Source organism: Hirundo rustica, chromosome 5 (genome assembly GCF_015227805.2).
Source record: "Hirundo rustica isolate bHirRus1 chromosome 5, bHirRus1.pri.v3, whole genome shotgun sequence".
NCBI lineage: Eukaryota > Metazoa > Chordata > Aves > Passeriformes > Hirundinidae > Hirundo > Hirundo rustica.
In genome coordinates this window covers 39,536,486-39,551,660 of record NC_053454.1, presented here as the reverse complement: position 1 = coordinate 39,551,660, position 15,175 = coordinate 39,536,486, and the positions used below count along the sequence as shown (strand labels likewise).

General features: G+C 40.4%; 1 protein-coding gene across 5 annotated transcripts in view; it reads right to left on the bottom strand.

Moving 5' to 3' along the window:
- Positions 1-15,175, bottom strand: part of EPHA5 (EPH receptor A5) — a 193,939-nt gene that overhangs the window by 165,899 nt on the left and 12,865 nt on the right. For 3 of the 5 annotated variants that reach the window (XM_040063610.2, XM_040063611.2, XM_040063613.2), the window contains exons 1-2: positions 14,812-14,845; positions 12,881-12,945 (exon numbers count right to left, since the gene is read on the bottom strand). In XM_040063610.2, the coding sequence (XP_039919544.1) occupies positions 12,881-12,945; positions 14,812-14,830 (84 nt within the window). In that variant the 5' untranslated portion in view covers positions 14,831-14,845. Of the gene's footprint in view, positions 1-12,880; positions 12,946-14,555; positions 14,612-14,811; positions 14,846-15,175 lie in introns of those variants that run through there. The other 2 variants (XM_058420827.1, XM_058420826.1) reach the window with 2 other exon arrangements.

Genomic DNA, 15,175 nt, shown 5'->3' with positions numbered 1-15,175 from the left:
AAAATCTCTCAGTAGTGCTACACTCAAAAGGGGCAGAGAACAGAGAAGTGCAAGAGGTTTACCTGGGCTCTTGGCATCAAACAAAAGAGCTTTGCAAACACCGAGCAAGGGCTGCTTTAGATTCCCAGCTTTCTCTTCAACACCTTCACAGCAAAACCCTTTTACAAATATACCACAGGCAGCATCATAACCAAATCCCACGGGGGCTAAAGACATTTGCCAGGTCAATACACTTACACAGATCTGAGAAACAGGCTCTGCCAGACTTACTTACTGTGACTCCAAAGGACACAGTAGCTCCTGCCTATCTGCACTGTCTGTCCACATGGAGACCACCCCTCTGACTTAAATATACCAGATTCTGAAGAGGCAGTGTTTTGAAATTGAATACACAGGGCTCAGGAAGCTGAGCTTACAGCCTGAGTAATCGGCATGGATATTCAATTATCATTAAAATTAATAAGTAGGCCAACAACCAAATCCCTGGATGGGTTTTGATTATCTCAGTCTGGGTATTTATCAGAATTACTCTGACACACTGAGTCACTGGGCTCTGGCTGACAGACACAAGTCCCTCTGTAGCCCACTGGAGTTTCCTTTGCACTGGGAGCATCAGGACATCCAGTGGCAGGAAGAGACGAGTACCCCACAAGAAATGACATGGGTATCTGAAACCATACAAGAAGTTTTGATTTGGTCTGAAATGCATTCCCAAGTGAACTATTAATTTTGTTCCTGTTCAGCAGCTGTCTTCTGCCTCACTATAATTCTGCAGACTGACAGCAGCCACTGCTTTTGCAGGAAAGCACCAACCTCCTTCCAGTCACCTACCCAACAACGTACCAGTGATCACAACTCATTTACGTCCGGATCATGTGACAAGACAGCTCTAGCGATGGACATAACTAGTAATTATTTTCTAAAACTTCATCATTTTAAAGTTGATTTTCCCATCACTAGAGTGAAAATCAAGGTTTTGCCCAATTACTATATTAAACGATATCAATAACTTTAAGAATGCAAAATTTACTCTAGAATTGGCAGCGATATTAAAAGTACGTGTGTTGCCACTTCAGAAAAAAATTCAGTTATTTAATCTGTCATCAAAATAAAAAGAAAACAGTAAATCAGATGGAGATCATGTAATGAAGTAACTTTATCTCACAGGACTATACTTGTGGTTGTGACTTTAATTTTGTAGTCTAGAAGGATTTGTGACAAACCGAATAATCTCACATTATTGCAATGATTTCTAATCATAACACTGGCTACAATTTATGGGCTGACTTTACACTGGCAGTGCAATCAACCAAGAAAGTCAGTACATGCCCTACAGCTCTAACCGCTTAAAATTATGTCTTGCAAGGAGCCCCAACAGCCCCCCAGTTTGCAGGTTTGAAACCAAGGCAAAGCTCTCAAGTGTATGTTTCAGTTTCAGAAGCAAATAAAGCTGAAATAAAACAAACTTCAACACCCCCAAGGTTTCTGAACAGAAGACTAAAGGCCATATTTTTGCTATCCTTTACTGTTGACTGAACCAGGAGCAAGCCACGCTGAGCAGACATCATACAGAGCAGAGGTTATTTTGATGACCCTCAGGTTTAAGTGACAAACTGTTAAGAGGGACCTCCAGGCTCCAGCAGGAAACCAGGAGAATCACATCAGTGCTGTACCTGGAGTCTGCAGGCTGAATATGCTAATTCCCCCTACCCTTGTCCAACCTCCCACTCCCCCAAACTAAAATACGAGGTCCCAACGAAAGAGGCAGCCAACACAGACAGAAGGTGCTAATTTTTCTGAACAGCTGGAGGAAATAAAACCCCAAATTCTTAAATCCTCCTTTTCAAAAACAGACAATTTCCCCCCACACATCTGGTATCTGCTGAGTACAATTAGGTCTTGGGGTTATCATCCCAGAAGGAGTGGCACCTGTGCATCAGAAAAACTCAAACATCTCAAAAAAAAAAAATCAATTTACTCTAAAGAGCACTTTCAATAAATAAATATTTTAATAAGTCCTGTCATCACCTCCACTCCTACCCTGCCCTCACTCACCAGTTGTTGGTCTAGCTCACAGCCTAAGTGAGGCAGGGGAGGCACTGACTTGCACTAGAGGAACACCAAGCAGCTCTTTCTGACAACCGAGACAAAACTGAAAATGGATTAATGATAAGGATATCTCAAATCACAGCAAGAAATACCCGGTACCATCTTCTCCTGATAACTGCATCTTCTGTACCACATTCAATATTGTCAATATCATGGGAAGAATCATTGGGGTTATAGGAAGACCTCCGAAGATAAGGATCAGGTTACTTGTCCCAAAATATTTTTGCTGAAGTCAAATACGAATTTCTGCAGCATGAAAGTTCAGTCCTCCCCCCACTTCGGAGACAGAAGTTCTGATCTTTGCAAGAAAGCATCCCAAGGAGAGCAATTATCCACAGAAAACACATCTCTTTACATGATTCTGGTTTATCTTATTGCAGTAAGAGTTACAGATCTATGGGACACTATATGCTTCAATATACAGTTAGTTCATATACAAGGAAAAGAGTAAGATCCAGGCTTTAGTAATGGGGAACTTCTCTAACAATTTAAATGTATCTATTTTTGACTTCTTTTTTTTGATTTGTTTTGACTTCTCATTTTGTAAAGTCAAGAATTAAATAGAATCAAAGGAGTTGCCTGGCTCTTGCTTGAATAATGATGACAAAGAGAAATAAATAAGAATACCTAAGCTAAATGCTTATCAAAGCATTTTGGCAAGTATCTAATAACACTTCCCTTCTTGGAAAGCAGCAAAAGGAAGCAAATAAAGGCCTGTGTGGAGGTTTCACAGCCAGATCTGACAGATACAGGCTTTACCAAGCCACCAGCAGTCTCTGCTCCTTGCCATCGTCACCCTTCTCTGAGCTGTCCCAGGGATGTCCAGTTCAGCAGGCAATTTCTTCTCCTCCTCTTCCACCACCCGATGCTGATCCACAGCTCCCACTCCTCCCAGGGGAGCTTGAATCCTTACCAAGCCCAGGGCCCAATCCTGCCTCCTCCCTGCAGCCAACTAGCAACTCCTCCATGGATTATTCCTTACTAAGACCACCAAGATCATTCAGGGGTAGGGGAGGATCAAACTAACATGCAAGTTTCATTCGCTCCTAACTGTAAATCACTACTACATCACAATCGTGTCTTCAGTAAATCGTCTTGAAATACAATGAAGAATCAGTGGTGCCCCATTACACATGGAAGAAATACCCTAAGTACTCACAGCTCTCCTCAGGACAGCAGTCTTTATTTTTTTGAGATGATTTTGGTAAGTTCCCCCCACCCCCCACCAGTTCCTCTGTCCTGGCAGAGGAAGCAGTAGCCAAACCATGTTCTGCAATTCTTTTCTACTCGCTGTTCATCCCATGGGGTGCAGACAATCAATCACAGTGGACTGACAGCATACAATATCACAGTGGTATCGCAGAGGTGACTGATAGCCAGGTATCACCCACATTCTCCTCAACAGTGCTTCATCACTCATGGTGAAGAGCCTAAAGGCTGGTGAGAGGAGCCACCACTTTTCAGAGTTAACACAAAAGCCTCCAAACCATGATTTGCATCCATGTCTACTGGCCATACTTAATCTCCAATCTGTTTTGCTACAGTATTTTTAGTATTAAACCAACAGACCTCATGGTTACTGTTTTAGTCATACACACTAAATCATATAGCTCAGGCATTTTCCCTCAAAATGAAGATGTCTAAAGATAAATTATGGCTATCAACCCCAAAAATATTGGGACAAGAAGAGCTTCAAAACAGAACATTGGCATTTTCTTTCAATAGCCAAGAACCCAGTCCCACCTTTCACTTTTATATAGAGATGTAGCATTCAGCAACTGAAAAACACCCTGTTTTTCTGATCAGGACAAACAAACAGAAAATCCTGAATGACTCCCACCAGTAACTTGAAAAATGGGTGAAAGTTTGTTCTAACAATCCTAGATGTTCCGCTGCTGAACTGTTTCTTAATAGCAGGATAACCATGTATCCGGACTTTGCAGTAAAACAACAGTCCATCAGAAATCTCTCTTTTCAGGTGTCAAGCTAGGTGAAGGATCTTCAAATAAGCCCTCTAATTTTTATTGTCTTCATTCACTGTGCATACACAAGGCCACGGTTTGCCATGAAGACAAAAGAGCAGCTTCCATCTTAACACTGTTTCCAGGAATTTTAAGTATTCTCCTTCTGGACACAATGTGTGTTTACCTTTTTGAAGCCAGCATTCATTTTTTTTCATGTTTTTTGAGGGCTGGCTTTCCTGAATGAGTTTAAAAAAAAAAAAAAAAAAAAAAAATCAAACAGGACTGCATTCTTGAATTTAGTTAGCAAAAAAAACAGGCATTAACCTGAGGAAAAATATATGCTATCAAATGGGGCCAGTGCATTTGAAGTCTTATAAAAGGATTATGCAGTTAAGTGATAAGTAACCCACTGATACATATATTTGGTACATGAACCAGTAAGAAATATACTTCAAAAATTCATAAACATAAGCTATAAAATCCTAACACATGTTTTAAAAAACCTGGGCTGTTGCATATGCATTCTGTAATGGTGATATTTTATTCTGTATAGTTTCATATTTTCCATGACAGCACTACACTAATACATTTTAATTGTATGGTTACTAACTGTTGGATACCAACATTTCTGAAGTTAGCACAAAAGTAACAAAGAAAACAATGGTTTTAGAAGATAAAGCTCTTCAAAGCACTTTTATCCCCCAATGTAATTCCTAGACACTAGAGAAAAAAAAAAAAGACATTTTAGCATGAAAGGAGATTATTGTTTGCCCAATGAGCCTGTGTGGAAGAACCTAATGCTGACAATAGTGTTTACAAAATGATATACTGAAGGATCAACCGTTATTTTTTCCTGTGTAGAATATATTATTCCAGTAATACAGTTCCAGCCAAGATAAAGATTTGCTTTATTCTTAATCTCACTAGTATTAATTTATTTTACAGTACCTTAGAGTACTCCAGGCATTTTAGATCTCCTTTAATAAGACCTACATCTCACCAGATGCCGCTCCCAAATAAATGCTGATTTATGCCAACAGCACACAAACCAAAGGGCAGCCAGCTGAGAGGACAGGACAGCAAGAGCAGTCTCAAATGGAGTGAAAAAATTAAACTTCAGATATGAAATGAGATTTGAGAAAGGACATGAATAAAATTGTAAGGCTATACAGTGAGAACTCTCATCTAGAATGGGGGCCTCTGCTTTAAAAGCAGATATATACTGCAGCTAATATGCTGCGGGTTTCAGGAGTGGATCTTAAATGCAGGTTGCTGAATGAGTAACAGTAACCTGATTTTAGTCATGCCAAGATTAAAAAAGCAAGACAAACCAAACAAAAACAAAACAAAACAAAAAAAAAAGGAAGAAAAAAACTGCACACTAAATTTCAGGGGGAAACACAAACAGATCTCATCCTAAACAGAGTCAGGACAAGCTTTCAGAAGGGCTTCACACTTAGGGCTGCAATAGGTCAGAACAGACCACCTGGTTTGTTCCTCCAGAAGTGATGAACTCTGCTTGACCAGAGTAGCAGAGATAGTCTGAGCTGCTGTCAGAGAGTGACAGAAAGCCCACATCTGCCCTACAGACTAACCATTAGAAGCCAAGTTCCATCAAATTTAACCTGAAACAGTTTAGATGAATCAAATCCTGTTTCTCTTGTCCTACCCATTGCAAACCTGGATGAAAGCTTTTTCTCTTCCTCTCTGGTAGCTGTGGGCCAGTCCAAGACTATGTGCTACACCCAGCTCCATCAGCCTTCTCACATGAGATGCATTTCCCCATTGCAAAGCTGATCTCTTTAGAGTCATATTGGTATAATAAAGCTTTGTGAAACAAACGCAGCTCTACGAGCACCACCAGGGAAATCCACCAATTTGGACAGTACTCTGTTGGCCAAATTCACCTCTCATGGCAATGCCCTACTCCCGCTGAACTCCAGCATCTTCATTCTCATTCAGGGGCTTTCAGAGTCGGAAACATGAAGTCAGCTCTGCTTTAAAACACAGTTTAGTTAAATACCACAAGGGTCTCATACAACTGCATTATTAACCTCTGGTGTCTTCTCCAACCCAAAGCTCAAGCTGTTTTGTTGGAGTTCTGCTGTACAAAACAAGCATGCATGACTCTGGCACACTAAGCAGGTAGCATAACCAAAAGTAAACACATCATCATGGCCCCATGGGATGAGCAAAAATGACCGTGGACATGAAGAACCAGAAAGAGTCACAGAGGACAGAAGTTTACATATATATAGATACTGCATATTACCTTAATAAATCCTAGTGGGGAAAAAAACACCCCATATGTTTCAGCTCTTGAGCTCAACATCATCCCACACATGGTTCATGTAAAATTCCTTTATTCTGTATAGAACAGAAAACATTAAGTACTACTTGTTGGGTTTGGATTACGCAGTTTACTTCAAACCCTTAGTATTGTTTCTTCCTAAATGGTGCATGTACAAAATTGTGTACATATAAACAAAGCAGCCAAATTGCAGGCTTTTAGGGTTTTTAACATTTTTTCAGCTACTCGGTATTACTTATTTCCATCACGCTTCCTGCTAACGCATAAATTGCATTCTTGCATGTTAGCATATGTGTTGGTTTTGGCTGGGAAAAATTTAATTTTCTTCATGGTAGCTCTGGTGTGGGCTATTTTGGATTTGTGCTGGAAACAGTGTTGGTAATTCAGGGATGATTTCCTTACTGAGGTTACACAGAGTCAAGGCCTTTTGTGGCTCTCACCCCATCCACCAGCAAGGAGGCTGAGGGTGCCCAAGGAGTTAGGAGGGGACACAGCTGGGATAGAAGAGGAGGGGAGGGACATTGGGAGTGATGGTGTTTGAGTTCCCAAGTAACAGTTACACGTGATGGAGCCCTGCTTTCCTGGAGATGACTGAACACCTGCCGGCCCTTGGGAAGCGGGGAAGGAATTCCTTGTTTTGTTTTGTGCGCATGGCTTTTGCTTTACTGATTAAACTGCCTTTATCTCAGCCCATGAGTTCTCCCACTTTTACCCTTCTGATTCTCTTCCCATCCCACTGGGGAGAGGGGCATAAGCAAGCAGCTGTGTGGGGTTTAGCTGCTGGCTGGGGTTAAACCACAGAGCAGAGCCCTCTGAATTCCTTTTCCACACTGGTCACAGACGAGCAGCAGCATTTGCAGGGAAAAAAACCCAAAAACACAGGCTGCCAAAAGTACTGCCCTGAAAATGCCAATTATAATCATAAGGACATGACACAGCTCAATGGTGCCAAGAATCCTCCTTCTCCCTTCACTACCCCCTATCCCTCCCCCCCCTTTATTTTATATCTGTCCCTGAGGGCAAGCACTGCCTCCAATCCAGGATTCCTGTGTTAAATCTCTATCTGAACTAGGATTGACAGAGAGCAAGAATCTATTCCCAAATCTTGCTGAGTAACATAAAACTGCTGTTATTTTTAACTTTAAAGAGGAACCCTAGGGTACCTGTCCTCAAAAAAACAAAACAAAAAAACCCCAAAACAAACAAAACAAACAAACAAAAACAAAAAAAAACCCAACCAAAACAAAAAAAAAAACAAAAAACCACAAAACAAAAGAAACAAAACGAAAAAACCCCCACCAAACTAACCAACCAAACAAAAAAACTAAACAAACAAAAAACCAAACAACCCCAAAACACAAACCAACCCCAAACCAATCAAACAAAAAATAAAGACCACCAATATCCTACACAAATGAGAAGTAACTTGTAGAATATAGCTGAATTTGTAGTCTAGCTGCATTTACCCTCCAGCTTTCAGTATCTGGCCTTACTAACTACCCAAAGGAGGAGCAATTGCTTTCCTTCTTGCTGTTCACATGCAAGAAATTATCTAGCTCCCTCACAATTCTTTGTTCATTGCAGAACAAACAGGACCAGGTTCTTCAGTGTGTGTTTATTTTCCAATCTGAGCTTAAAGAAAAAAAAAAAAAAAGCCATCACATGGAGCTGTGCAGTGAGCCACAGCACAGAGCCAATACCCCAAGGACCACAGAGACTTTCCTGTTCTGTGCTACAGGAAAAGGGAAATCAATGAGAGGTGGAGGAGATGGAAAAGAACCCCTTATGCAAAAGCAAAGCAGGTGCACAGCACACTGATTTGGACAGAAAAAGAGTATTTCTAACCTGTAAAGGAATGTTTTAAAGTAACAGTGAAAGGAGGAAGGTTCTGAAACAAGTGTATCAGCCCTATAATAGCCACTGGAACAAAAATCAGACATAACTGCTGAATAAATCAAACCAACTAAAGAAAGATTTTATTTTAATCAGCAACTTTGTTTTCACTTGGCCAGACCAAGTAAAACTGCACACCACATGGGTTTGCAGGGTGCTCTGTAGCTTCTGCCCCTGCTATGGCTTTGCAGCAAGTTGAAATGCATGACACAGGCCTCCTGCCAAATCAAGGGAGGAAGAGGATGCAGTACAGCCTACAAACACTGCCAGACCCCCCTGACTGTTTCTGCCACAGCATTTACTCTCGTTCCTACCTCTGCGAGCTTCCATACAGTAAAAATGTATGTTTAGCCCAGAGAAGTACAGGCGGTTTCTTCAGGTCAGAGCTGTCCAGTGTCACAGCCACGTACAATGCACACACAGACCTCTGATGTGCCCACTTTGGGCAACTCTAAGCAGTGCCCCAGGAATCAGTCCAGATTTTTGCAGACCTGCTGTACAAGCCTTTAATAGAAAACCTGACTGGTTTTGTTCACGTGCTTGGAGGGCTCCCTACTACACAAAAGGGACCAGACTTTCCTGATATAGCCTCTGGTAATTGCAGTAACCTTCCTCAAGCTAAAACAAACTTACAAGAGCTGCCAAAAATAAGTCAAAATTGTCCCTTTGGCATGTAATAACAGGATCAATTCCTAACTTGAGTCCAAAAAGGACAGCATTTTCCATGCTGACCATACTGTTTTGTCAGGGAGAGAGTCCCTTTTCTGAGCTCCATGGCCATGAGGACCTCATAGGAATTTTGCTCATGTTTTAACAGATAAAATGCAGGTTTAAGAGCTGACTGCACAACTGCTGCAAGCTGCTGAACCCACACAGGGCAGCCAGGAAGCCACACTACTGCAATTTACTTATCCTTCAGGGAAAAGCAGCAGAAATAAGAAAGCCCTTTCTCCTGCTCAACAGCTGGTTCTTCACACCAGCAGGCGTTGTTTCAAAACCCAGCTTGGCCAGAGCATATTTCAGTCATCTCATTCCCGTGCATCCCTCAGTACTCTACATGAAGGGAGAGGGGGATTTTTTCTTATCTTCTATGCAAATGGGGAATATGAAGGCCAACCAGGCTGCAAGGATAATGGTCACCACCCAAACCAGTACCAAACAAGTGCCTCACCAGACAAAGTGCTGCAGAGGAGAGCCTTGACTGAAGTGCTCATCTCCTTTCCCAAAAAACCCACTACTCACAAGATGAGCCAGCACACACTGTTCAGCAGTGGATCAAGGTCTGATCTTGTGGGGATGTAAATGGCTGCAGTGCTTCTTCATTTGAGATAAGCACAAAACAGCTCCACCTCTACGCCTCATCTGTTTCCAGGCAGGAGAGTCAGCCTCCCTCCTATGCAATGCTGCTTTCATTTCTCACTTTAGAACACATCTTCTCATTGCATTCAGCAAAAATGAGGTGAACAAGAGACTAAACAAGGGCAGCGGGACCTTTCTGGAGCATGGAATGTTTTAAAGATTCAATACACAAAAGTACACAGCTGTAATAGAAGTTTAGACTATGATATCTACAAAGGATCTGCCAAAAGCAAGTTCATTTGGCTTGCCTGGACTTCTTATCCCAATTGTCTTGGTAGGGGCTTTTTGTGGGGTTTTGTTTGTTTGTTTTACATGTGGAAATCTGTTTTCAAATCCTACCAGCTTGAGCCTTTGTGATATCAAGATAATTTCTCCCAAGCACTCCCATACAATGCCAAACACTAAACACTTGCTTTCTTTAACAGCAACTATGCCCTGGTACAGTCTCCTACTTCTAGCTGTTATCTAAGAAAAGCATATAAGTTCTATTAAGATTATAATAAAAAATCAAGTGGAGAAGCAACAACACTGGAAGAGTAGCAAAATATCTTCAGTTGGAACTGCACCACCGTTGAAAAGTGATTGCACTCCACAGGATACTGTTCACAGCAATAATAAAACATCCTGCATCGAAAAGCTTTCTCCAGAGCATGGCTCACATCTACACACTCTGGTGTTGCAAAGTGTGACACATCCTGGCATTTTTGCTCCTTTCCTTCATGGGGGACATACGCAGACAGATGCAGGGACCTTGAAAATTTTCCCTAGGAGAATATCCTAAGACAACAAATTTGTATGAGAATGCCTCAAAACACATGACAAGGCCTGTCTCCATTGTCAAAGCTCCCTCCTCTTCCAAATTCAACTCCTGAAGTGAGAGTGATTTTAAATACTTATATTAGGTAGATCTCATAAAAAAATTAAGCAAAGAGTGTGTACAGCTGATTACAGAGCAGATATAGCAATTAGAGAAGTAACTCTGGGAAGACCTTTTTTAGTGCTTATAAAATACTGCAAATATATTAGTCTAAAAAAAAAAAAAAGAGTTGGACTAACCTCCTGGATTTTTATGATGTCCCTTGAAAACAAAGAAGATTAAGACAAGGTTTCTGGAAATTTGAAAACCAACTGCCTAATTTACTTTTTAAATACAAAGCAGAAGTTAATTACGGAAAAAAAATTCTCCCTATTGAGTCAGTAACCTTTAATTTGGCATTCCTAGTGTATTTCTGTGTGCTCTTCGGAAAATGACCTTGTAAATATAGGAAGGCTTCCCCAAATAATGAAAAGATACAACTGCAGCTTATGTGTAGGATAGTTAGCTTTTGATTTACTCATCCATACATACTGACCCAGAAATGTTCTGAACTTCTCAGCCCTGTTTTTCTACTAATATTCTTGTAATGGCATTGGGATGTACCAGGACTGTGCTTTATACCACAGGCAAAGCACCAGAAGATGTTCAAAAAGTTAAACAACAACAAAAAAATCATCCTGTAAGAACTGGATATTGGGATCTTTATGGTGTACCATGGCACCACAATATTGTTCTGCCAGCATTATCTGGCACTGGATATTCTGATGCCCACACAAGCAAGTGGAGTAAGTTTTAGTCTCAGCTCTTAATCAATAGACAAAAAAAAAAAAAAAAAAAAAAAAAAAAAAAAAAAAAAAAAAAAAAAAAAAAAAAAAGAAAAGGAAAAGAAAAGGAAAAAAAAAGGGTTCTAGACTAACCATAACACGATTAGATCCTGGAATGAATTGAAAATAAAATCAGATTCCCTGTGTAGCTTCCACATCCCTGCTGTAACCAGTGCCTGTAAACATGCAGCTTGTCTGAGGCTGCCATTTCTACAAGCTTTCATCCACACAGAATATATGGAAAGCCAGGCTTTAATTTACTGTCTAATATATATATAATTTTTTTTTTTTCAAGGTTGGCTGAATTTTATATAAACACCATCTATGAAACAATCCAACTGAAGTCCAAGACAATTACGCAGTCTGTTTCATCTGGTGACTAAAACTATGGAATAACACCTTCCTGAGACTTGCCCTGTTGGAGGGCTCAGTCATGCAGCATTTTTAACTTAGGATGCTTTCTCACCTCACACAGCGCTCATGGCTTTCAGGAACTGACAGGAATACCCAGCATGGTGCAGAAATCAACCTTTCAAGACTGCACCAAATCTCTGTCACAGTACAGCATTGCAGGTGGCCCAAACCAAAGACCAAAAATGACAGCCAAGACTGCTCACATGATGCAGTCAGGTCAAGCAGATATGCTGAAGGGTACTAAGGCATCTAAATTCCGCCATTTATACTCCATCAAGTATAAAATTAGGAGGCCAAGTTCTTTCAGCTACATCATCACAAGAATGGGTGAGGTTGGAAGGGAACACAGAGGGCTCATCTGATCCAACCTCCCTGCTCAGGTAGGGCCATCCCAGAGCAGGATTGTGTTCAAACACTCTTGAATATCTCCAGTGAGGGAGACTCCACAACCTCTCTGGTTACCCACAAAATAACCCAAGATCACCCACACAATAACAAAGTTCTTCCTCATGTTCAGGTGAAGCTTCCTGTGCATCTGCCCGCTGCCTCTGGTCCTATTGCTTGGCTCCACTGAGCAGAGCCTGGCTCCATCCTCTTGGCACCCTCCCTTCACTCAGATATTGTTGTTTCAGTTGTCTTTTCTTGAGGGTAAACAGTTCTTAATATAGGCAATGGTAAGGGACAGAGGCTCTTCAAGGTGCTTAGAACTCAGCTCCCATTTCAGTGTTATCAGGTCCCAGAACTTTGCCATGAATCCAAGATGTATTTGTGAACAGACTTGTCCATGTAAGGCTAACAGTCGTCTTCCAGATCTTGCTTTTCAGAAGCTAACTTCCAAAAAATTGTGTTCCACATTTACCGCAAAGGCTCAAGAAAAACCCAAGAATTTGTAATTTAAGAGAAATTTAAATAACCTCATGGATTTTCCTGGTGAGGGGAGAAGAGAGAGGAGGCTGACTCATGATTATTTTTCTAATACTTGTGGCTGGCTCTGCTGCATAAATAAATCAATCCCCTAGCCATAGAGCTCCATTTCTTCAGTCACAGCTTGTTGTTTTATTTATTTTTTTCCCTCCCTCCCTCCCTGACAAATCACTCTAGAGAGTTTTTAAACCCAGTAGTCTACTTTCCGAATGGAAACGATTAGTATAACCTGTGAGAGAGAAAGCAAACAACAGCAGAGACTTACCCCATTTTTTGGGTAGGCTATCCATCCTAGATCCCCCATTACTGTACGTGAGTCCAGTAAATTCACTGAAAAGAAAAGAAAAAAACTGTTAAAGAGGATAGACAGATTGCAAACTTCAGCTGATATTTCAAGGTATGGATGGCTCAGGTAAATAGATTGTTTATAATTAACCAAGGAAGTTGGATTTTTGCAAAGCAGAATAACAGTGCACTAACTCCTCTAACAATGAGGTCACAAAATGAAAACAATTCTATATATGCATTTGCTTATTCCTTTAAGATGTGCCACAGAAACCAAGCTGCAAATGCACTGAACTTCTGTAAAATACAGATCCTCCACATTCTTAGGACCTTGATCTTCTGGGGGGAATAAGTACATCATGCACACAGTGTCTTTACTGTATGTCTTACATATACACGTATACAGGTATAAATATACACTCACAAACATCTATGCATGTTTATACACACATTTCTTCTAAGGTGGCATGTATTTTTTGGCATAATCAGGCCCTTAGGACAAAAATGAAACAAGAATTTAATTCTTGAAGTGTTTTATGTGCAAGTATTAATCTCATCAGGAATTCATTATTTTCTTCCTCTTCCACATTTTTCTCAGAGTTTTCGACACCTTCATTATAAGCTATGTAAGGGATCTTTTTTCTTCTACACACAAAAATTCATGAGTAGTTTTAAGTCACACAAGCAACCAACAATTTACATTAAACAACCAAAAAAACCTATTCCCCAGTTTGTAACATTTTTTCCCCTTTCTTATTACCTGGAGTAATGGATAAAAAGTGAGAAGTGACTAAATCTACACAAACTTAACTCAGCTAAGAAAAACTGTAGCAGCTTCTGGTGCTGAACTTTCACCTCCTGCACTAAGGGCTCTAAATCTCCTAGGCAGAAGATTGTCTCTGAATCATCGTCATCCAAAATATCAATTTAGGAGCAACTTTCGTTGTACCTTAATAGTACACTTTTTCAGATTACAACACTCACTTCTCTCAGTATAATTGTTTGCATAAGAGCTCACTTTTTGTACTCATGTCCTTCCTGAAAAGAAAGTGATTTCTCTGGGTCTTCAGTTCCTGACCTCCACCCTGTGTGCTCTTTAAAAATCTCCCTGGAAGTTTTGGTAATTGGACTTTAAAGACTATCTAGCACATGGTTACCTAGACCAAGAACAAGCTTGAAATGAGCGCTGAGGCTCTGGGCTCTTTCCTTTAGAATTGCAACGATGTAGGTACTTAAAGATTGCTACAGAGGAAAAAGAAACAGGTTGCAAGCACAAATTTGAAGAAGGCATGTATCATAACCAACCCTCAGGGCTATATCATTTACAGAGGCATAGTAAGAAAATGCAGATGTATGCTATACTGCAAAGCTTGCTCCTTTAAAATATTAAGGAATATTTAAAAACAAATGAAGACTAAGTAACTGATTTAGTTCAGAAAAAAACCCAAAGTTCTCTAAAATCAATTTGGTCTTTATCACTGTACTGCACTGAAGGCTGACTGCTGTAGTCCCTTGTACACAAAACCAAGCCAAAACACAAAAAATACAACAGAGTTCTCAGATCTGGCAAACACTTATCTTAAAAGTGATTTGTCTATCCAGATATTTTCACAATGAATGCAAGTATTAATGCAGGACACTATCACAAGGCATACATGTTCTGCCCGGTCAAGTATATTTTTGTGATGTTGAGCAAAACACATTTGGTGGCGCACAGTTTTCATTCCTGGATTGCTTTCTCCTGCCAAAAGAGGAAAGAGTTGGAAGCTGTCAATGCTACCAAACTACAGGACATGTGGTGGAAGCAATACTCAGAGACTACACTGGACCATATTCACAGTAAGTAAACATACAATCAGGTGCCGTTCCACCCTGGAGTCCATGCAAAATAAAAGTACTGCTATCACCTACCACTAGATATGTCATCCATATCTGTGTTATGCCCAGTCCTTCCCCTTATGAAGTCTTCAGGTAAAATGGTCATTAATTTCAGCTGCTTCAGCTGAAGCCAAGCACCGCCATCCAAATTCTCGTGAACTACCCTGCATTTTCTTGGGATAAAAAGAGTGACCCTAAAATATTCTTCAAAATAAGACACATAAATAACGTGTCCCATATTATAACTGTATATTATTTTAAAAAGCAAGAGATGGTAGTGAGGTTGTTAAAATGGCAGGTTTACTCAAATTCCTTCTATTACAATCACTGTAATTAAAGTGTGCAGAACAGTATATTCCTGTCGTTAAGTTGCAATGGATGCAAAACAAGTATTGAT